The sequence below is a fragment of the Onychostoma macrolepis genome, chromosome 10, assembly GCF_012432095.1.
Source record: "Onychostoma macrolepis isolate SWU-2019 chromosome 10, ASM1243209v1, whole genome shotgun sequence".
NCBI lineage: Eukaryota > Metazoa > Chordata > Actinopteri > Cypriniformes > Cyprinidae > Onychostoma > Onychostoma macrolepis.
The window spans coordinates 21,348,955-21,372,614 of NC_081164.1; the positions used below are offsets into that span (position 1 = coordinate 21,348,955).

General features: G+C 36.3%; 3 protein-coding genes across 5 annotated transcripts; 1 reads left to right on the forward strand and 2 right to left on the reverse strand.

Moving 5' to 3' along the window:
• Positions 1 to 330: 330 nt before the first annotated feature.
• Positions 331 to 17,862, reverse strand: LOC131548117 (cGMP-dependent protein kinase 1-like). 3 transcript variants are annotated; one of them, XM_058789139.1, is made up of 20 exons: positions 16,669 to 16,910; positions 15,405 to 15,629; positions 15,201 to 15,315; positions 14,956 to 15,122; positions 14,059 to 14,172; positions 9,450 to 9,555; positions 9,261 to 9,324; positions 9,072 to 9,149; positions 8,890 to 8,984; positions 8,729 to 8,794; positions 4,258 to 4,332; positions 4,093 to 4,189; positions 3,863 to 4,011; positions 3,247 to 3,336; positions 3,027 to 3,168; positions 1,855 to 2,018; positions 1,609 to 1,731; positions 968 to 1,030; positions 803 to 869; positions 335 to 571 (listed from the first exon to the last, which is right to left on the reverse strand). In XM_058789139.1, the coding sequence occupies exons 2-20, from the start codon at positions 15,598 to 15,600 to the stop codon at positions 473 to 475; spliced, it is 2,070 nt and encodes a 689-aa protein (XP_058645122.1). In that variant the 5' UTR covers positions 15,601 to 15,629; positions 16,669 to 16,910; the 3' UTR covers positions 335 to 472. The 3 variants fall into 3 exon arrangements, with proteins under 3 accessions (XP_058645121.1, XP_058645120.1, XP_058645122.1); XM_058789138.1 differs by lacking the exon at positions 16,669 to 16,910 and adding an exon at positions 17,728 to 17,862 and having other exon boundaries at positions 331 to 571; positions 3,027 to 3,336; XM_058789137.1 differs by having other exon boundaries at positions 331 to 571; positions 3,027 to 3,336.
• On the forward strand, positions 17,512 to 19,210 carry LOC131548119 (EKC/KEOPS complex subunit LAGE3). The gene is made up of 3 exons (XM_058789141.1): positions 17,512 to 17,624; positions 17,850 to 17,978; positions 18,223 to 19,210. Exons 1-3 carry the CDS (start codon positions 17,578 to 17,580, stop codon positions 18,335 to 18,337), a joined length of 291 nt encoding a protein of 96 aa, XP_058645124.1. The 5' UTR covers positions 17,512 to 17,577; the 3' UTR covers positions 18,338 to 19,210.
• zgc:100918 (Ras-related protein rab7-like) lies at positions 19,176 to 23,170 on the reverse strand. The gene is made up of 6 exons (XM_058789140.1): positions 22,962 to 23,170; positions 22,256 to 22,328; positions 22,019 to 22,145; positions 21,193 to 21,411; positions 20,472 to 20,600; positions 19,176 to 20,402 (listed from the first exon to the last, which is right to left on the reverse strand). Exons 2-6 carry the CDS (start codon positions 22,306 to 22,308, stop codon positions 20,313 to 20,315), a joined length of 618 nt encoding a protein of 205 aa, XP_058645123.1. The 5' UTR covers positions 22,309 to 22,328; positions 22,962 to 23,170; the 3' UTR covers positions 19,176 to 20,312.
• Positions 23,171 to 23,660: the final 490 nt, after the last annotated feature.

The following is a 23,660-nucleotide window of genomic DNA, read 5'->3' on the forward strand; positions in this document are numbered from 1 at the left end:
AATGAAATGCTTATCAATATTTCCATTTAATTATAATTGTTTTGCTTAATACATTTTTGATTTAAATCTCTTTCTGCTTTGGTTTTTATACACCTTGCAGTGCACCATTTTGCCACGTGTGTGTGTGTGTGTGTGTGAGTGTAATGATATTGATAGCAGATAATATCAGGGCTTTTTCTATGCTTGCTTTTAATTTAATATAAATACAATTGTTTTTTAAAAAGATAGTAAGCAAGTAAGCAAATAATCTACAAACTATATAAATAAAAGAAAGCTTAATAATTTGAATTTGAACTATCTATCTAAATGTGTGTGTGTATGGATATATAATTAAGATATTCTTAGCAAAACAGAAGAATAAAAATGTTTGTTTTCACATGACATTCAGGTACAAACAGCTGTGGTGTTGTTGCTGGTGTTTTATTTTGAAACACCAAGAAACACAATTCATATAAGCATTTTGTTCACGCGATCAGAACTCAAAGTCCCAGCCGGACTCCTCGTCAGGCGGCGGCTCATCTGTGTCTTCAGGGAAACAGTCGAAATTACTGGTGTCCAAAGGCCCGTCCACCTGCGGCAAACAAAAACTCATTTTCTTTGGATGAAAACTCAAGATAAAGCAAAGAAACTCATTCGCTCAGGACAGCAACAGTCAAGAACTATCTCAGAGTAAAATTATATCAGGATTTGTGAGGTCAAATTATATTTATTTTTATTAATCGGAGATGACTAAGTTCATTTTGAACATGGATTTTTCATATCTCTCCAAGACAGTCCATTAAATGATTAATTTCTCACTTACATTTGGTATAAACGGAGGAGTCAGGTTTCCTTCACGAATACCATCCCAGTTAAACCCCTCAAACCATCTGTAAGAGACATCAAAACCAGCACAGCCCACACATCACGACTGTCTGAAAGGAAATGCAGGAATGTGAATATGTAGAGCTGCATGTATCATCCGTACTTGTGTTTCTGGATGTCCTTCACGCCGTTCTTCTGGTTGCCGAGTCTCTCGGATGGATTGTCCCTGCCGGGTTAGACACGCATGCAAACTTATGACACGCTTCATGGCTGTTTTTCAAAATGTCGTGATCAGCACTCCAACAATATTTTTATCTATCCCAAAAACTTTTGTCTCAGATTATTTTCTCTCCTAAAAACTTTTATCTCCGAATTTTTTCTCTCTGAAATTTTCTCTCTTTAAAAACTTTTCTCTCCCAACAAAAACAAACATTACCAATAAAACACTGAAGCGCCTTGTTACTGTACTGACTTAATTGGATATATACACAACATAAATGTAATATTACAACTTGCATGTTGCAGAAAGTGATGCAAAAGCTGAGGTGAACCTTCACTAAATTACATAGAAGTTGTAAATCACTGTATTTCTGTAACAATGCGCCAAGAATATACAGTAATAATATATAGAATAATGTTACTTCAGCAGTTCAGGTTTTCATAACAAAAGGTTTAAAAAATGTTATAAAATTCTATAAAATGTTTGCCTATAAAAATGTTATTATTGTAGACTACAAAATCAATTGTTATAGTGACTAATTGTAGTCTAACTGAAAGTTAAGCACAGGCTGTTTGAACGCGCACCTGCACAGTCTCTTGATCAAGTTCGCAGCACTCTTGGTGATTTTCTTGGGAAACTCCACCATATCAATTCCTCGAAGAATAATGTTGTACGTCTTCATGGGATCTGACCCTGAGAAAGGTGGGCTTGGAGGGAAAGAGGACAATGGCGTTGAATGTTAATAATTAGAAGAGGCAGAGCGTGAACTGTGGATTCTAGAAACAGGAAAAACTTAAGCTTGTTAATAATAGCATTAGTAAATCGCCAACCTTCCGCTCAGCAGCTCAAAGAAGAGGATTCCTAGAGACCAGTAGTCAGCCGAGACATCGTGTCCCTTATTTAGGATGATCTCAGGGGCCACGTACTCTGGAGTTCCACAAAACGTCCATGTCTTCTTCCCCAAGCCAACTTTTTTAGCGAAACCAAAGTCCACCTTGAAAACAATGACTGTTCTTTGCCATTTGAATATTTTGTTGGTAAATATTTTAGACACATTTGACTATATTTCTCATCTTCTTAGAAATCTAAAGACATATGCTTACCATTTTTGTAGACTAATATAACGTATGGCTACAAATACATTTCTTTGAGTTGTGATGTCAGCTAAAACTAAAACTTAAAAAATTAAGATGAAGTTAATGAAATATAAATATCAGATGAACACTTCAAATAAAATGAAGTGCTTTGTATTTTGTTGAAGTACTAAAATTACTAGAACTGAAATAAAAATGTTAAAAAAGTGCATTTAAAGCTAAATAGAAATGTTGCAAAAAAATAAAAACTTAATTTGAATTAAAATTTTAAAAGATTAAATTAAAAATTTTAAAATGAAAACAAAGCTGTATAAATAAAAATAGTTTTTAATTAAAATAAATCTGAAATAAAATAAAAATTAGATGAACACTGAAACCTAAAAAATTAGAACATTTCAAGCACTAAAATGACTAGAACTGAAATAAAAACGTGAAAACTAATTTGAAGCTAAATAGAAATACAACAAAAACTAAAAATATGAATAATAATTAATAATATTATCAAATGAACATTTATTAAACTAAAATTAAGTACTTAAAGCAATTTTAAGAATAAATTAATTGAATTTAAATAAAAATGTAAAATCTAATAAAAAAACTATTGCACATTTTAATTAAAAATTAAAAATTAAAGCTGAAATAAAATAAAAATATTACAACACAAACTATAAAAATGTGTAACTTATGTTGCATTTAGTACTTCATTTTAGTTTAAGTACTAAAAATAAAAATGTTATTTTATCTTTAATTTAAAGCTAAATAAAGATACTACAAAAAAACTGACAAAAGTACATAAAATTACTAAAACTTAAAAAATAAATGTAAACTGAAAATAAAATAATTAAACCCAATTCAGAATAATAATAAATAGTATATAAATAATACTAAAATAACACTGCTTTGCTTACCAGCTTGGCATATCCCCGGTGGTCCAGTATGATGTTCTCAGGCTTCAGGTCTCTGTAGATGATTCCACGGCAGTGTAGAAAAGCGAGAGCTTCCACCACACATCCAGCGTAGAAGCGTGTGGTGCCGTCATCAAACGAGCCTCTGAAAACAGCCACGCAACTTCCTGTAAGTCCCTCAAGCCAATCAGAAGAATGAGAGAAAATACTGAGTTCCAGATACCTGTCTCTGAGCAGAGTCCACAGCTCTCCACCCAAACACGCCTCCAGCAGCATGTACAGGTACTTCGAATCGCTGAACGTCCGATAAAGTCTGAAGCATATAAACAATGTGGGCTTATTATCGCATGCTTTTCATAAAAATACCATGTCATTAATAAAAGATGTAGAGTTACAGAGTCGTTTGTCAACTAATATTGTTTATTTATTTTTTAAATGATTATAATCGCTATAAATAGATTAGTAAATGAATATATTATTATAACTATTATTATATAAATTATATTATATTTATAATAATTATTTGAATTAGAACTATACATTTTATAATAATTACTAAATTAATAATAATATTATAAATTGTTATAATCAGATTAGTGGTCAACAAATGTTTTTGAATGTTTATTTATTTATGAGACCAACATGTGTAAATAATACAATACTGATAAAGACATTAAAAGACTTTAAGTAAAAAACAAAACAAAAAAAAAACTCATGGATGTAATGAGTCATTAAAATGTAATGTAGAAATGAAATGTTCATATGAAATGTTAGTTTTTACTTTAAGATTTCTTTTGCATAGCACATTAAATTATCAACAAGCAGCGAGCCGTACAGACCTGACAGTAAAAGGACTGTGGGCTTCCATCATGATGCGTCTCTCAGACAGGATGTGGCCCTGTTGACTCGTGTCCAGGATGTGACGCTTCTTCAGGACCTTCATGGCGAAGGAGCGACTGTGATCATGATCGTGATTCTTCAGCTGCACCTGTAGAGAATCAATAAACACATGCTCTCAATAAACTTCTAATCACCCTTACAGAAACTACTAACTAACTACTCGTCTTACCAGCTCCACCCGACTGAAGCCGCCCACCCCCAGCGTGCAGATCACACGCAAGTCACTGAGAGACATATTAGAGAAGAACACGGCTTCTGCCTCCAACCTGCAAGAAAAGTCAGTTACTCTGATGAGCCACAGTGCTTCTCATCTCTGAGTGATGGATGTGCTTACCTGGCCTTCACCTCTTCACTCTCATACATCTTGTTGCTCATATTGTCCAGTCCTCCGATCAGCTGCTTGAAAGACCTGTTAGAGTTGTTTTATTACCACTCAGTACGTGACGAGATGTTATTAATTCTCTGACTGTTCTGATTTTGACTGATTGTGATAGTTATGATTCTGACTAAATGTGATGATTGTTATGATTTTTTGGGATTGTTGTGATATTGATTGTGATGGTTATGATTTTGATGAAATGTGGTGATTATTTTAACAGATTTAGTGTTACGACTGCAGACAGGTAGGCAACAGAAGTGGGTCCAAATGCAGTTTAGAATCCTTTAATGATAATCCACAGATAAATAGCTCTGAAATACATGACTGAACCGGGAGGGGGTCACCAGAAACACAGGAGGTAACACTTAGCAACAACTCACACAGACAATAGCAAACCGGGGCTTGATATACACAAACACAAGACCAAACAGGAAATGGAACACAGCTGAACCAGATAAACACTAATGAAAACACAGCATTATGGGAAATGGAGTCAATGACCAGAACAACAGGCAGGAACACAAAACAGAAACGCCCTCTAATGCCTCACAGTGGTGCAGGCAACTGGGCGTGACATAGCCCCCCCTCAAAAGGGCAGATTCTAGACGCCCTACACTATCAAAGTTCAGGAGGGCGGTGGTACAGAGGCGGACACAGGGGGAGGGAAGGAGGGCCAGGACCATGGAGAGGTACGGGAAGCAGAGACTGATCAGAGGTTGAAGGCCATGGATGAGTCCGCAGAGCAGAGGGTCGAGACCAGGTCAGCACCAGAAATGAAGCTGACAGAACTAAAGGCAGCCGCCAAGGAGGAATCAGCAGATCAGAGGGCAGGGACCAGAATGAAGCCAGAGGTAGAGCTGATTGAACTGAAGGCGGTGGCCACGGTGGAGTCAGTGAAGCAGAGGGCAGAGACCAGATCAAGGGCAAAGTTGGAGCCAATGGAGCTAAAGGCGGTGGCCACGGTGGAGTCAGCGAAACAGAGGGTAGAGACCAGAGTAAAGCCAGAGATGGAGCTGATTGGACTGAAGGTGGTGGCCATGGTGGAATCAGTGAAGCAAAGGGTAAAGACCAGAGTAAAGCCAGAGATGGAGCTGATTGGACTGAAGGTGGTGGCCATGGTGGAATCAGTGAAGCAGAGGGCAGAGACCAGATTGAGGCCAAAAGTAGAACTGATGGAGCCATCTGACCAGAAGGTGGTGTAGATGAGACAGATAGTGGTCTGGGCGGAGCTGATGGAGCATATGGTGGCTTAGGTGGGTCCAGTTGGATCAGTGGCCAGAGAGGAACTGGGTCTGAATTGGGTTCAGGGACCGCCCTGGTTTGGAAAAGTCTTGGACTGAACTTGGCTTAGGACCAGAGACTTGAACTAGGCTTGGCTCCAGACTGGATTCTTGAACTGGACTTGGCTCCAGAATGGGTTCTTGAACTGGACTTGGCTCAGGAACAGAGACTTGAACTGGGCTTGGCTCCAGAATGGATTCTTGAACTGGACTTGGCTCAGGACCAGAGACTTGAACTAGGCTTGGCTCCAGAATGGATTCTTGAACTGGACTTGGCTCAGGAACAGAGACTTGAACTGGACTTGGTTCTGGAATGTATTCTTTGACTGGAGTTGGCTCAGGAACAGAGACTTGAACTAGGCTTGGCTCCAGAATGGATTCTTGAACTGGACTTGGCTCAGGAACAGAAACTTGAACTGGACTTGGCTCCAGAATGGACTCTCGGCCTGGATTTGGCTCCGGAGTAAGAGTACAGTGTACTGCCCAGACACACAACATAGCCACTGCCACGACTGGAAGCACTGCAGACAGAGGAACCACCTCTAGAAGCTCTACTGCTGAAGGCCTTAAGATGCCAGCTGCTCTCACTGACCTCAATGGTAGGTCCACCAAACTGGAAGTTAGCCTCAAACGCCCAGAGAAAGCCTTCTTCTCTCCAAATGCAGCACTCCTGACGACCGGGAACTCTGATTTGGGGTCCATGATGACCGGAAACTCTGGGGTGTCATCCATGGTGGCTGAAGACATTATCATGGCTTTCATAATGGCTGGAGGCTCTGGTGTGGCGAACCGGACAGGGCAAGCAGCAACTCTAGCCAATGAGGTGGCAGATGAAGCAGCTCTGGCAGGAGTTGACTCTGGCTGTAACATGGCAGCCATCTTGGGAGCTGACTCTGGCTGTGGCATGGGAGTGGTGACGGACACTGGACTTGCAATCATCAGTGTGTGGCATGGTGGCAATCCTGTTCGGCCGGACTCCATGGCCACTGGAGCCCACAGCCTACTGCCCCCCTGCAAAAAATGTTTAGGGGAGACTTCCTCCTCCACAGTGAACTCAGATCCACAAAATAATAAAACAAAGTCAATATATTGTGCCAGGGACCAACCTGGATCCTCATCAGGCAAGTTGAGGCTGATATCCAAGTCAAGCCCACTCCAAAAACAGTCCGCAGCAAAGCATCATCACCAGGTACAAAGTGGCAATACGAAGAAACTCCTCCACATACGCTTCAATATTACGTCCCCTTTGATAAATGGAACAAAGTTTCTTTAAAGGGTCACAACAAGTACTTTGACGTGGGTGCATGATGAAAATTCCTGCTGGATCCTTTGTTGTGGTGAGTTGTTCTGTTACGGCTGCAGACAGGTAGGCAACAGAAGTGGGTCCAAATGCAGTTTAGAATCCTTTAATGATAATCCACAGATAAATAGCTCTGAAATACATGACTGAACCGGGAGGGGGTCACCAGAAACACAGGAGGTAACACTTAGCAACAACTCACACAGACAATAGCAAACCAGGGCTTGATATACACAAACACAAGACCAAACAGGAAATGGAACACAGCTGAACCAGATAAACACTAATGAAAACACAGCATTATGGGAAATGGAGTCAATGACCAGAACAACAGGCAGGAACACAAAACAGAAACGCCCTCTAATGCCTCACAGTGGTGCAGGCAACTGGGCGTGACATTTAGCTTGTAATGGTTATGATTTTGATCGATTGGGATTGTGATATCGATTGTGATGGTTATGATTTTGATGAAATGTGATGATTATTTTAACAGATTTCGCTTGTGATGGTTATGATTTTGAATGGGATTGTCGTGATATTGATTTTGATGGTTATGATTTTGATTAAATGTGGTGATTATTTTAACAAAGATTTTGCTTGTAATGGTTATGATTTTGATCGATTGGGATTGTGATCGCTATGATTTTGATTGCAATTGTTGTGATATTGATTGTGATTTTGATTAAATGTGATTATTTTGATAGTGATGGTTATGATTTCGTGCTGAAAATGTGCTTATTATTTTAACTGAGATTTTGATCGCAATTGTGATAGTTGTGAGTTTGATTAAATGTGATTATTATTTTGATTTTGATTTTGATTATTTTGATTGATTTGGACTGTTGTGATATTGATTGTGATGGTTATGATTTTGATGAAATGTGGTGATTATTTTAACAGATTTAGCTTGTAATGGTTATGATTTTGATCGATTGGGATTGTGATATCGATTGTGATGGTTATGATTTTGATGAAATGTGATGATTATTTTAACAGATTTCGCTTGTGATGGTTATGATTTTGAATGGGATTGTCGTGATATTGATTTTGATGGTTATGATTTTGATTAAATGTGGTGATTATTTTAACAAAGATTTTGCTTGTAATGGTTATGATTTTGATCGATTGGGATTGTGATCGCTATGATTTTGATTGCAATTGTTGTGATATTGATTGTGATTTTGATTAAATGTGATTATTTTGATAGTGATGGTTATGATTTCGTGCTGAAAATGTGCTTATTATTTTAACTGAGATTTTGATCGCAATTGTGATAGTTGTGAGTTTGATTAAATGTGATTATTATTTTGATTTGGATTTTGATTGTGATGGTTATGATTTTGATTGGGATGGTTGTGATATTGATTATGATGGTTATGATTTTGATAATGATGGTTATGATTGTTGTGATACTAATTGTGATTATTTTGATTACATGTGATTATTATTTTGAATGAGATTTTGATTGTAATGGCCATGATTTTGATTTATTGGGATAGTTGTGATATTGATTCTGACAGTTATGATTTAGATTAAATGTGATTATTATTTTGAATGAGATTTTGATTGTAATGGCCATGATTTTGATTTATTGGGATAGTTGTGATATTGATTCTGACAGTTATGATTTAGATTAAATGTGATTATTATTTGAACAAAGATTTTGATTGTGATAGTTATTATTTTGATTGCTTGGGATGGTTGTGATATTGATTGTGATGGTTATAATTTTAAATGATTGTGGTTGTGGATTTGACAGATTGTGATTTTGTTTGTGCTGATGTGATCTTGATAAATAGTGACTGCTGTTTGTGAATGGTCACTGATTGTTCTGTGAGCTCCTCACTCTCTGTCCACAACCAGACATGTCACATCTCCAACAGCCGTTATATTTGCTGTACGCACATCTTCCCTGGAAAGAAAAGTAAAAAAAAAAAAAAAAAGTAAAAAGTTATTCTTAAACCTTAACCACAACGGTTAGAATGAGAATTAAATTTCCTCACTGACCCTTTGAGAGCCTGCTCTCCAAACCAGTCCCCTCGAGACAGTGTGGACAGGAACACTGGCTCCTCATTGGCTGATTTCTGCTGGGTGACCCTCACCTGTGGGCCAAAACAGCCACAAAATTCATAATAAATGTATTTTGTTCCACAACTCAGCAGGAAACCTCCGAAAGGCTCTTTTCTCACCTGACCCTCACTGATGATGAAGAATGTGTCTCCAGTGGCGCCCTGACGAATGATGTAGTCACCATCACTGTAGTGAGTCTAAAGAGTAAAGAGAGAGGGAGAACAACACAGAATAAAAAAAGTTTGAAGGTCACATGGATCAATTTGGAATTGATTTTAGAATAAATATGCAGAGTTCAAACATCTGACCTCTTCCAGAACATCTGCTACTTTACTCAGCACATCTTCAGTGAGAGTCTTGAAGGAAGGCACGCTGACAACACAATTCAGGTTATATTATTACTAGTACTAGTCTTACTAAAACTAATTTCAATATAGCATCAAAACTCTGATTTTGGTTTGAGATGTTGAATTTGATTTAATGCTAAACTGTGTTACCTTCTCAAGAACTCCATGTAGTTTGAATGCTTGAGAAGGCCAGTTCTCATCATGATGGTTTGAAATCCCTGTCGATCTATAGCCCATAGTTTGATATCAGTCAGAGCTGAAAGGGAAGAACATGACAAGGGCGAGGAAGGAGGAAATTCATCTTTTTAAAAAAAAGTGCAGTTTAATTCTAATGATGGCTTTACATGCAAATAAATGCTACTATTAGTTAAATTCCTGGCCATTTGGTTACCTAAAGGTTCATTTCAAATAACAGCTAAAAAGCCCTCAAAAATAATAAATAAAATGTTTTATTTAAATGATTATCAAATAAATTATTAAAATAGTACTGCATTTTATCATGGAATCTAAAGTCGACAACACTTTTATTGAAATTCATGACATGGATTACAACATTTCAGGTCAGATGGATTTACTGTAATTCTCTGCGTCATAATTCATAAACAAGGACATGTGCAAATATAACTGTAGGCTCAATCTCTTCACCTCACCACACTTTTGTTCTGTACTTCCTCTCAACATGACTGACAGCTGCTGCTTTGAGAACTCTTCACATCCCACTCTGTGTAATTACTCTGCAGCCAACCGCACACAAACACTATCACATACTGTTAATATTCCTCAGTAAACCCCAATAAACCTGCAAAACCAATAAATAAATTCCTAACAAATACAAAATATCATTTGATGGCATAATTGTACGATTAAATATCCTGCATATTTACGTAGTGTTCAAAATAACTTGCTACAATACTACCTGTTCTATTTTTACAGTATGTAATGAGCATACTGTTCCAAGTATGCAAATTATTAATATGAACAGAGTACCCGATTGACAAAATGTGCCATACACAATAATGTACTCTGCACAGAATATTGTATCCCACAATGCAATGAGCTCGACCTGACCTTCCACTTTCAGTGTGACACAGACAAATTAACTGCTTCAATGTTTTAAATTTCCCTTCAGGCATCCAAGTTTTTAATAATATAGAATTGTATTAAACAGCAAATTACACATTTCATCTATGAGATGATAGCTGATGCTAGGGTTGCCACCCGTCCCTTAAAATACGGAATCGTCCCGTATTTAAAGGTAAAATGATGCGTCCCTTATCTAATCAATACGGGACGCGATTTGTCCCGTATTTTACAAAGGCCAACACATTTCAACAAATAAATACGTATTTTGCACTGTTTATAATACTAATAGCAATTATAGTGAAATCAATCTCATTAGAAGTATTATTAGAGAAGCTCATTTGCGCGTGATTGCATTTTGGCGTCTTTGTTTCCATAGCGACGGAGTCTCCAGAACGCGCGCTGTTAAAGCCCTTTCACACAAGCGCAGCGTGCGCTAAACATGCGCGGTTTAGCCTACAACATCTAGAGCTCACATTCGCCCTTTAAACACAAGACTCTCCATATGTAGGGCTGAATGGGAAAGTTATCAATGGTCTGTACTGTATCTAATGATGAACGCACAATTTGCAGAGAAGCATTTGCTCACGGTGGACTGTCTGACTTAAAGGGACAGTTCACCCTAAAATGTTTTTTTTTTTTTTTTTTTCGTTTACACACACTCAAGTTGTTCCAAACCTGTAATAATGTCTTTCTTCCGTTGAACATAAAAGAAGATTCTTTGAAGAATGTGGGTAACCTAACAGTTTCTGGTACCCAATGACTCTGATAGTATTTTTTTCTACTATGGAAGTTACTGAGGACCAGCAGCTGTTTAGTTACCCATATTCTTCAAAGTATCTTCTTTTGTGTTCAACAGAAGAAACAACTTTATGCAGGTTTATAAAAACCTGGGTAAATTATGACAGAATTTACGGATTTTACAGAAGAAATGTTAGACCCTATTTATTAATTTACCATTTATATTAATCACAAATATATGTATAATAAATATACATATATACATAATAAATATAAATATACATACTACTACAATTTGGCATTTTAAAAAAGTTTTAAAAATGCTACATTATGTAGATAAAAATGGCACAAATAATTACATAATAATGTAGTCCTAATTTAAGCAAATAAAAATAAAATAAATAAATAATAAAAATGCATCCCATCCAGGGAACAGCTGCAGAACTGTCAAAAAAGACCAATAATAATAATTAATAATTATAAATAATCCAATTTAAAATAGCAATATAAATGCGTTCTGTTGCAAGTTTACATACTTGAGCATGTTTTCTCATGGTTTATTGGTGTCCTTGGTTTTTAATTTTTGTGTGTGGGGGGGGGGGGGGGGGGGTGGTCGTGAATGGGTGTCCCTTATTTTGCCTTGCTAAAGGTGGCAAGCCTAGGTGATGCCATTCCCCCGATTTAAACAAAGATCATGTGACAATGTAGCATGCTACTGTTTGAAACATGTGAAGCGCAATGCATTCTGTTTTACAAGCTATGTTTAAAAAACTGCAGGCAGGATAAATCTATACTGCGCATTACTTAATCTGCAATTTTCATGTTAAATGACTTCAGTATCTGATGAACCACTAAAATGGGTTTTCAAAAGATTTCAAGATATGCTAATCAAGTTTGATTAAAGTGAAGTATCTACCTCCTTAACTTAGATTTATAAAGTCTTACTTTAAACCTTAAGTAGCTGTTGACATTTTCAACAGACCTTCACCCTACTTCATCACTCTCTGATGCTTCAGTGACGTCAGATTGAAGATGGAGCTGACCTCTGTCCACAAAAGAGCAAGAAATTAGAAAGCCCAGGAATGACTGATGGAGTGAGAGCAGACAATGAGCGCAGGACGCTGTTAGAAATTGAGTATGAAGAAGCTATTTTATTTTCAAACTATTCATTCAGCTGACCCTGAACAGCAGACACCGTCTGTCATCTTTCTATTGACACAAAAGAGAGAGACGTGACAATGTTGAGAAACATTGTTGATGCATTTTATTCTCCAAATACGTAAATCCAACTTGGTAACACTTTATTTTACAGTGTCCTTGTTACACATGTTGCACGTACTTACTATTATAATAACAACAAATGATGCATAATTACATGCAAATAACCCCATACAGTAAGTACATGTAGTTAAATAATATTACTCAGTACTTAAATATATAATTACACTGTAACAAGGACACCTTAAAATAACCTCCAGCTTATATTGTTGTCATTCTGGACCACAAAAAAAAAAAAAATTGCAATTTGCAGCACTATTTGTTCAAATCTATTCTGTGTGCATGAAATACCTCAATGACTTATCAACTAAATAAGACCAGAAAATGTGGCATGGATCCCAAAATGCAATTCTTCTTACACTTCTAATGTGACAAAATTTCACTTCTCAAGATGTTAATTGATATACTGGAGTGGTGTGGATTACTTGTGTATTTTTGTGATGTTTTTATCAGCTAATTAGACTCTCTCATCTTGGAATAGATGATCCATTGGCGAGCATGTGATGTAATGCTAAATTTCTCCAAATCTGTTCTGATAAAGAAACAAACTCATCTACACCTTGGATGGCCCGAGGGTTAGCAACTTTTCAACAGCTGTTTGGGGTGAACTATTGCTGGGTGATGAAGCCGATGTGTGTTATGTCGAGAAACATTTTTGATTAATATTATTCTCTAATTATGCAAATCCAACTTAAATTATATTAATTCTGAGCTGCACAGAGAGAAAAAAAGCAAATTTTCAGCCCTTTTTTAAAAAAAAAAATCCAGCAAATCTGATCAGGGTTCACAGGTGAGATTTTTAAAGAGCGATCTCTGTATAAACAAGGACAGTCAAAGGCCTGATTTTAATTGCATTTTTATTTTTGCGATTAAACAGACACCACCCAAGTCAACTCATTTCACCCCAATCCATCACACTAAACCAATGTGTCGTAAAAGGGCAAGGGATGAGGATATATTAGAAAAACCACATGGCCAAACATCCCAGCAATTACACACCGCCGATTCCTCCACGTTCACTCTGCGGGAGAAAGCCATTAATAGGGCTGAACTCAATCTCAGACACATGGCAGATTGTCTATAGCCAACAGCACTGACAGATGAGCAGGAATTCAGGCTCAAGACAACAAACTTCGCATCTATCTGTATATCTACCTATCTATATATTTTTGATCATTTCTGAATTTACTCTGCCATGTTATTTTATTTTTTTCACATTTTGTTTTCTTTTTAGTTTTTTTCTATTTACTCCATTTATGCTGTTGTTATTTATTCTATATTAATCTTACTATTTTCATATATAAATTATTGCGTTTCATCCTGCTCCCTTAATTTAATTACAATTTAATGAATCGCTTTTGTTTAATCTAATATAAATAATAATCTAATCAGTTTCCTCTGTTATTTTACTCTATATACTGTATACACATACATGTATTATTTTATATTATTAACATTTCTATAGATTATTTAATTATTGTATGATACATCTTATTCCTTTTTGGTAAGTATAAATGTACAGTTTTGTCAAACTAATAAAGCAAATCCAGTTAAAACTCAACTGAACTGAAAGGAGGAGAAAACTTGAGTACGAGATGTGAAATTATGAGATGACATTTTGACTAATAATTTGTGTTGAAACACACAGACTGAATCTCACCTGTGACGGTGGCTGTGCGTGTGCAGTTATAGAGTATCGCCAGCTCGCCAAACACTTTCCCCGGCTCGATGGTGCACAGCTTCTGCCCTCCTTTGGTAACCTCCACCAACCCTTCTGCACGCAACACACACAAACAAACACAACAGCCTTGAGTCTGAGAATGTGATGAATCTGTGTAGGAGAACCATTAATACTTTTATTCAGCAAGGATGCATTAAACTGATGAAAACTGACAGTCGAGAAGGTTACAAAAGATTTCTATTACAAATAAATGTTATTTTGAACTTTATATTCATTCGAAAAATTTCTGGAAAAAGGTCATGGTTCCCACAAAAATATCTTGTTTTCTACATAGATAATAATAAGAAATATTTCACGAGCAGCATGGGAACACTTTATGTGACACTGAAGACTGGAGTAATGATAATAAAAATTCAGCTTTGCATTTTACATTTTCATATAGAAAACAGTTATTTTAAATTGTAATAATGTAAAAAAAAATTACTGTTTTATTGTATATTTATGCAGCCTTTCAAAAACATTCAAATATCTTACCAACTCCAAACTTTAGAATAGGTTTATTAAAAAAAAAAAAAAGCTACAGAAATATTTAAATTCTCCTTTGTGCACCAAACAATAAACAGAATATGGGTTTTGAGTAAATAATTTTTTTTTTGTGTGTGTCTGAACTATTCCTGCGCAAAGCCATGAAATAATAGCACACATCATGTGAAGTGTTTTCTCGCACAGAGGATCGCTGTCACAAACACATGACGAACAGGCAGCACATTCACTTGACAGAGGTTAGCATAAAAACAAAACGCTGTAGTTTAAGACGCTTCCAGTTTGAACTGCTCATCAAGTAAAAATAGTAGATCTGAAGCAGATTCTCCTCACCTTCCAGAGCGTAGACGGTGGAGCCATCATCGCCCTCCTGGATGACGCAGCAGCCCTGTGCCAGTGTGGTGGGATACATGCAATCCATGATGGTGAGGATCTGACTGGCCTCCAGGTGCTTCATGAAATCATTCTCCAAAAGAGCCTTCTGGATCAACTCTCGAGACCTGGGATGGGATTGAATCGAACATGTTGCTTTTCTAATTCACTGAAGCTTTACCTGATGCAACCAGGCTCTTACTCACTCCTCGCTCTTGCTGTAGTTGGTGAGGGTGACGTGGGTGAGTTGATTTGGATCCAGCCCCGTGGGTTCTGCTGATATGGCCTGGCGTTTAGTGCGCTGGGGCTCATCTGGTAACACTGCCCCGGCACCAATAAAATAAAATGCAACAATGAATAAAATGTGTCCGTATGGTTAATCCAGGCCTTTGATTGAGTCCCCTGCTCACCTGTGACTTCTGTCGTCCCGGAGGGGTTGTGTGAGGCCGAGGCGGTGCGGAGACGGTCCAGCTCGCCCTGCAGCTGTCTGATGAGGTCATCTTTAGCGTCCAGCTCCAGCTCCAGCTCATCGATGAGGGCGTCACGTTGCCGCAGCTCCTCAATCTTAGTCTGCAGGGCAAACTGGAGGTCACGGAGAGTTCCCATCAGCCCGTCACCGCTGGAGGATCATGCATCTGTAAAAGCAATGAAATCCAATACAGAATTCAGTAAAATGCAGCATAACAAGCAACTTTAAAGTGTTTGGGGTGGATGTTTCTGACACGTTATTAATCTTGGAAGGAAATGGAGGTGTTATGGCTGATGGGATGATGAATTATGAATAAATTAAACAGAAATACAGTGCGAATAAAATAGATAACCAGTAAATACAGTGGAGTCCTCTTGAAAATGCTCTTATTTTGAATACAGTTTTTTTCATTACAAATTATATTCTTTGAGTAACACTTCAAATGTGAAGATGAATTTCACAAATTAATATGAATTTTACTGTCTTTTAGTATTTGGTCTCACATATTTATGATTAAATGAAACCAAACACTTAAAATACATTATTAATACATTAAATAGCCAGGAAAATACAGTGGGATTTTAAATGTTTTTTCTTTCTTTCTCTCATTACAACAACAATTCAAGTGTGAAGCTGAATTTGAAAAATTATTATTAAATTATGGAAATTATGAATTTCATAGTCTCCTAGTACTTGGTTTTACATATTTCGATTATGTTTCCTTGTTTTACATTTTCAAAATCCATTTTATTTTCTGTTTTAACTAAGGTCATTGAATCCCAGATAAATAAACTGTATAAAACTCTGTATAAAAATACCCACTGTATAAAAATAATTTTAAAAATAAAATAAAATATATAAAAAATAAATATTCAGACGAGAGAACCATATAGAGAACAGAAGTGAGTTAGATGTTACTTATTTCTTTATATATTACGTTGCATGTTTAGCACGTTGTTTTCTAGCCTAAATAATAGGCTAAGTTCTTTTCAGTATTCAGTCACAAAGATATTTGCAACCGAATGAAAACAAGTAACTAAATAAGCTTATTAATATGATGATTCTTATAGTCCTTGTAAACTCGTATCATAATACTCTGTCATTTATGTTTTTAAGATTTTAGATTTTTCAAAAAAGAAAAAAAGTTTTCGCTTAAAACGAAATTAAAGCATGTAATAAAAGATGTTCCGTTGTGTCGGACTCACCTGCAATAAAGAGGCGCAGAGGACTGAACCGATCCGGCGCGGCTGACCAGAGAGAGACTCGGCTGTGTTTCAACACCTAGCGCGCTGCCTACACACTAACTAGACCGCATTTCTGGGCATCATATGCGCGTCCAAACGCAGCTTGCGAACTCCTAGCGAGTCTCGCTGTATAACATTTGATGGATGTGTGAAGATGCTGCAGGTGGTGTTTCCCACTGTAGGTTTGATTCATTTGAACTGACCAGAGGTAAAATTATACACACTACTAATAATAACTACATTTTCGGTGACAGTGGCTCGGCCATATAGCTTTTCCAGTAACGAGCTAAAAGAAGCAGTGTAACCTGACAAATCGATATTTCTGTAAAGAGTTTGCGCTCCTTCTCTTAAAAGTAGTCGCTCTTGTAAGAAGCGTTCAGACGTCCGATTCATTTGAGTGAATCGGTTTGTTCGAATGATTCATTTAAATGAATAATTTCAGAAAATGTCCGCGAGCTTACTTCGCTGCATTTACAAAATATGATCATAATCACAATAATTTAACAAAATAATATAACATTTATTCAAATGTTAATCATTGCTTGACATTTATGTAAATCACTGAATAAATTATTTTGCTACTGTATTTTTGTATAGATTTTATTGATTTACTACTCCCGTCCCAGACAATCTAAAATATGATCATCTTAAAAGATTTTACCTATAATAAGCTAAACCAAGCGTACAATAATCACTAAACATAACATTAACTATAAGAAAACATTAAACATTTATGTTGAATGCAGGATTTATGGGATGTAAAGTAAATCGAACTTTGTCGAATGTTATTCTATGGAAATAAAGGTTGAGTTTCATAAAAACACGACGAAAATGCCGCTTTCAATCTGAAGCCTAACAAAACATGTTAACATGGCGGCTTGCATGAGTGAAAACGGTTCAGAGAGAAAACTTGAATTGTATCCTTTTACTGCTGTTCCTAAATGTCAAAATAATTAATTACGACACAACTGAAATCTGCTTTTGTATCGTAGGATTTATTCAAACTTTTCCAGCTCTTACCTGCTTGCACTGCGGGATCTGCTCAGTGACAGACATGTGCAACCAAGTGAAGATCGGTCAATGAATGAGACATAGAGGTGCATGTTTGTCAAGTATTCTCTTTAATTTTAACAAAACATCAGCTTTCTAAAGGTCCCTTTTCCATCCGAGAGAGAGGCAACTATCGCCCTGCAGTCTCTATCTCCTGATCCTGAGCCCAGGAAAGGAGGAATCACTAAAAACCTGGATTTATCAGGACAAACACTGTCTGTGTGAGTTGTACCGTATGAACGATCACCTAAAAAAGTCTAGCGTTTAAAATAGTTGTCCTAATTTAGATTTAGGTCGACACACTTTGCCACACTGGTCTAATTACCCGATTCCCCCAAACCCAAATGTCATCACATGTAACATTTGTGATAGATATAATATTAATTCATTAAAAAAAGATATGTGTGTGTTTTGTTGTTGAAATTAATGGAATATTTTTACTATACACAATAAATGTCTTTATAGGAGATGGACTGCAGATGAAGCCCGTATTCTTCGTGTTTCTGTAAGTTCATTCTTGGACCATTTGTCTCTAGTGATGGAAACTATGGATGCATTTGGACCGCCTGTTTCACAGTGACACTCTGAGAGGCAAATTCAAGCATAAGAGGAGAAATGTGGATGTCAGATGCTGTTTGCACTGTTATGCGGATGTCCAAGAGAAACTTCATCTGCTGTGTGTTCAGTATGGACTGCGAGGACTCAAAAAAAAAAAAAAAAAAATGCATAAATAATTTGCTTTTGCTGTTTGAGAAGTGCAGCACTTCATAATGTCTTAAGTCAATTGTTTTGAGTCGTGTTAAAGGAATAGTTTACTCAAAAATGAAACCGAACTGAAAAATTAGGCCGTCCAAGATGTAGGTGAGAAATGTAGCATTCCATCACTTGCTCACCAATGGATCCTCTGCAGTGAATGTGTGCCGTCAGAGTCCAAACAGCTGATAAAAACATCACAATAATCCACACACCACTCCAGCCCATCAGTTAACGAAATGTGAAGCAAAAAACAGTTTGTAAGAACCTAATCCATAATATTGTTCTCTCCAATGAAAAAGTTGTCTCATCTGAATCATGATAGAAATATGCACAGATCAGTTTACAAGCAAAAACAGTTCTAAAGAAATATGTTGATGAATTTTGATGCAAGAGGACAAAACAGGGACAGTTAATTAGATTATTGTGATGTTTTTAATAAGCTGTTTTGACTCTCATTCTGACGGCACCCATTCACTGCAGAGGATCCACAGGTGAGCAAGTGATGCAATGCTACATTTGAAAATTAAATCTGTTCTGATGACTAAACAAAGTCATCTTGGATGGCTTGAGAGTGAGTAACGTTCTAAGAAAACTTCATTTTTGGGTGAACTGTTCTTTCAAAGCTTATCAGTGTAACAGAAGCCAAAACACACAAGATCCAGTGTTTTGTCATTTGAATAAAGATTTATTAATGGAGCATTGTTGATAAAACAATACCGAGAGATGATTTAACAGTGTTCAAGGAAAGGTAATTGTCTTATAAAAGAGGGACAGATGTGTTTCTATTGGCAGACATCGCTAAGAGTTTTTGATCAAAATCATCTACAATACTGGTTGATAGAAATTAAGACATTTAACAAAATCACATGGATTCAAGGGTTCTCAGGACTCACTCTTCAATTTCAGCTTTCCTTCACATTTTGTGCCTTTATTTGACCTACATCATACCCATCATTTGGTCAATGAGATGAGCCCATTAGAAATGTCTACTATATGAACACAGAAACATAAAAATAAACTGTAAACCAAGTAATTAAACAGCATGAGGTCAAGACAGGAATTAATCATTAATCTTACATTCATACATTAAAACTGGGGAAACGCTTTCATTTGAAGCAAAAGGAATCATGTTGCATGGTTAAAATGATTGCACTTAATATTTCGTGAGCTCCCAGATCCCCAAAACGTTCATTTGACACCACCAGCCTTCCTGTACCGAAGACTTGTACTGTGTAGGTGGGCGTCCTTAGGCACAAACTTTGAATATTTCTTTCTAGCCTTGGCAGCTCTTAAATTCTTCTGAAGATTTTGATATTGTGACATGTTGGGCTGTTTATTCTGAGTGTGCGTGTAGTTTTTTTTTAGTTAAAGAATCGATTAAGTTTAACATATTAAAGGATTTGGCAAAATAAAGGAATTTCAAGGAAGTGTGAATGCTTCTACATCCTAAAAAAAAGGAAAAAGGCACAGACAGACATATAAGCAGGAGACGAGTCTGAAAGACTATAATCTGCATGGATGAAGGAATAAACAAAACAAGCAGCAAAAAGAAAAATCACTTGTAAATAATAGAATAGCTCATGTTTCATCTCTTTCTCATAGAAATAATATCCTTAAAGACAGTTATATTAAAAGTGATGCTGTAGCAGGAGTTTCTTTAAATTCCTAACAGTTCTTTACATACAAGTTTGGAAAGAAAGTGTTTTCTTCTGAATGCTGGATGTTTTGCACATGGGGATCGGTCCGCCCCGCGCTGGCTCTCTGCCTCTCTGGTCTCCTCGGTCTCCAAACGTCCCATCTCAGCAGCTGCAGCCATCACCAGTGGACACGGGTCTGTCATCTCTCAGTTTAATCTGGTCTGGGAAGTCGTACGTCTCCACCTCAGACTCCTGCGAGATGGGCAGATGTTAGTATCAGAGTGGAGGTGCTGTTTATAGGACGTGTCAAATGGTGCGTACCTGTTTGAGGGCGTTGCGAGCGATCGTTTGGAAAGCTTGGTCCACGTTGATGGCCTCTTTTGCGCTGGTCTCAAAGTACGGGATATTGTTTTTGCTCTGACACCAAGCCTGGGCTCGTTTCGTTGTCACCTGCACAAGGCGATCAATTGGTCAATACAGTAAATTGATATGTGGCTCATCCAATCAGATTTTAGAATCAATATTGTTAACTAAAAAAAAAAAAAATCTAATGTGTTACTAAAAATAAACGTAGATTGAAATAAAATCTACAAAGTTATGATTTTTTTTTTCAGATAGTTGCCAACGTAAAATCTCATTTTCATTTAGTTTAACTTGATATACAACAATAATTAAAACTGAAATAATATTAATAAAATGACAAAAACACAATTTTAATTACTAAAACCTCAACTAAAATTAATATATACAAATATAATAATATAAAAATATAATAAAAAAACTCATTTAAAAATGAATAAAAGCTATCATAGTATTTTATAAACACTAATCAATACTATTTTATTAAACCAGTTTGACCATAACCATCTGTCTATTCAGTACCTCCAATAGGAGTGTGTTTACATGTACAACAATCATTTTAAGACAACAACAGAAGAAGACTGTGTTTAGATGAGATGCTGAAATTAACTGGGGGTTTTCCTCTGAGAATTTTATGTCAAAATGTAAACATGAAATTCTATGAGGCTGAGCAAAGACAGACCTGTCTGTTCTCCAAGTCGATTTTGTTGCCAAGCACTACAAAGGGGAAGTTCTCCGGGTCTCGAGGGCTGGCCTGAATGAGGAACTCGTCCCTCCAGCTGTCCAGGGTTTTAAAGGTGTTCGGTGCGGTCACATCATACACCAGCACGCAGCAGTCCGCCCCGCGGTAAAAAGCCACACCCAAAGACTGGAAGCGCTCCTGTCCTGCTGTGTCCCAGATCTGAAACGGCCATGAGAATATTACAGTGCTGCATCATTTGCATTTAAAGGGCCATATAATTTCCTTGATCTTTAGAAACAAACAATAAAAAAACCTGATTTGTCAGGAGGGAGACACATGGTTATGGAATACTACACACAAATGTGTTATATACAAAAAATAATTTTTCGAAAGACTCAACTAACATTGTAGATGCACCTCAGGTAAAAACTAAAATAAAAATGAATAAATATATAAATATTGCATACTGCATAATCATTTAGAATTACTTTTTTAGTATATCACTGATAACAGATTGTATTTATAATTTGAATTAGATTTTAATTTTAAAGTTTGAATTTCAGTTAGTTATTTCGTGTGTTTTAGTAATTGTATTACTTTTTAATGTGTCTATATTGCTTTTATTTTATTTATTTAGTTAGTTAGTTATTTTAGTACTTTAATTGAAAATAAAAAATGCAGTCTTGGCAACTAAATGACATTTTTCTTTTTTAAGGGGTTTAGCTTTAATTTAAGATGGTGACCCTGATGTATATATTTATTTACATATAATATGCTAAATAAAAATGGTTCCTAAAAATGATCCGTCACATCTAAAGACTCATACCTGCATTGTCACCAGCCTGTCATCCACCATCACCTCCTTGGTAAGAAAGTCTGCACCGATGGTGGCTTTATACTGATTGCTGAACTTCTTATTGACATATTGGTTCATCAGAGAAGTCTTCCCAACCCTGTCGCACACAAATACAACAGCGATTATTGTATAATCTAAGATTTTGTATCTGAAAACCTAATTAAATAACACTGTCAGGCATCATTGGATCAGAAGGTCATCACTTACCCAGAATCGCCGAGAATGATCACCTTCAGAAGCACCTTTTTACGAGAAGCCATCCTTGTGGACTAAACTGTGCCTAAAAAACGATAATGTAATTAAGTTATTTAGTATGCAACCTCCGCAAATGACATGCAATGGCTGTGATTGCCAAACACACATAAACATGTTGAAAAGGGAAGGTTGCACGATGCCAAGTAATGTGGAAAAGTGTCAAATCTACCATACTGTATTTAATATAAAGCGTGTCATTAATGAAAAACAGAACACATTTATTGACAATGAAAAGATACTTGTTGTCAATGCAACGTTAAACCTAAGTATTAGCTTTCAATTCATGCTAACCAGCTGCAAATGTCCAGTCAGCTTTTAAAATGTCAGTGTTAAAGTTCAAATGACTTTTCTTTTAATATTTAGATTAAAATAATATCCAATAAAACCATCGAATGTTTTAAAATGATCAGTTTAGCATATCGGTTTTGTGCTAAGGCTATGAAGAGCTAGTTAAAGCTAGCACAAACATAACCGTAAATTTAACACGTTTACACGTTATCTATATAAATAATCACGTATTATACACTTAAAACGTTTAAATCTTACATCATTATTATTTTAGAGCGTTTCAGTCAGAAAATGTTTCAGCATTTTTTCACTTGTCACTTCTGCTGTGTTAGCGTAGACTAGCTAGCATGTTAGCATGACAAAAACTCACTTTCTGAGGAGAAATCCCAGCTTCGGCTCAACAATCTTCTGCTGTCATACAACAAAAACAAGCCAACACGACACCTCCACCGTCTCTGATCGACTCGGGACGCACTCGTTCGGTTGTGTGGCGTGTTTTTGATGGTTGTCACGGACAGTTCAGCACATCCGTGTGTAATAATGAGCCGCAAGCACTCCCTCCCTTGACTCAACACCTATCTTGTTTATGTCTGTGAACGTGAATGCGAATGCAAATACAAATGCAAAGGTGTGTTATCTATCTCTGTCGTTTTGTTTATATCAGATTAAAAAAAACAGAAATTACAGGAGTAGACCTGTTCACTGAAAACTCACACTATTTTATATAATAATACATTTAATATCTATCTATCTATAGTAAAGTGTGTAAGTCTGTGGTAGGTGAATGTGATATCCACTGACATAAACCCATTTATTACATTGCCTGACAGACCTGTTCACTAACATTTTATGTATTTACAAAATGTTATGTATATAAATACAGTAATGCATATAATATGAAATTAAATATTTAATTAACTATGCAGTGCTGTTAATATATATCAGTATTACTTTTTGCATATTACAGTATTATATTTAGATTTACTTTAATCTTGATTGTTATCTAATTTATTTAATGTTTATTGTGTCTCATATTGTGTGTATTTGTGTTTTCTATGTTGTATAAGCT

What these genes read in the sequence shown, in the direction of transcription:
- zgc:100918 (XM_058789140.1), bottom strand. Translation starts at nt 22,308, where the DNA reads ATGGCTTCTCGTAAAAAGGTGCTTCTGAAGGTGATCATTCTCGGCGAT. An exon ending in ATCATTCTCGGCGATTCTGG is followed by an intron (nt 22,146 to 22,255) that starts GTAAGTGATGAC and finishes TGTGTGCGACAG; the next exon opens with GGTTGGGAAGACTTCTCTGA. An exon ending in CTCGCAACGCCCTCAAACAG is followed by an intron (nt 20,403 to 20,471) that starts GTACGCACCATT and finishes CCCATCTCGCAG; the next exon opens with GAGTCTGAGGTGGAGACGTA.
- LOC131548117 (XM_058789138.1), bottom strand. Translation starts at nt 15,600, where the DNA reads ATGGGAACTCTCCGTGACCTCCAGTTTGCCCTGCAGACTAAGATTGAG. An exon ending in CGGGACGACAGAAGTCACAG is followed by an intron (nt 15,316 to 15,404) that starts GTGAGCAGGGGA and finishes GTGCCGGGGCAG; the next exon opens with TGTTACCAGATGAGCCCCAG. An exon ending in TTTGAGCTGCTGAGCGGAAG is followed by an intron (nt 1,732 to 1,854) that starts GTTGGCGATTTA and finishes TTTCCCTCCAAG; the next exon opens with CCCACCTTTCTCAGGGTCAG.
- LOC131548119 (XM_058789141.1), top strand. Translation starts at nt 17,578, where the DNA reads ATGGCGGCTTGCATGAGTGAAAACGGTTCAGAGAGAAAACTTGAATT. An exon ending in TCAGAGAGAAAACTTGAATT is followed by an intron (nt 17,625 to 17,849) that starts GTATCCTTTTAC and finishes ACAAAACATCAG; the next exon opens with CTTTCTAAAGGTCCCTTTTC. An exon ending in TCAGGACAAACACTGTCTGT is followed by an intron (nt 17,979 to 18,222) that starts GTGAGTTGTACC and finishes ATGTCTTTATAG; the next exon opens with GAGATGGACTGCAGATGAAG.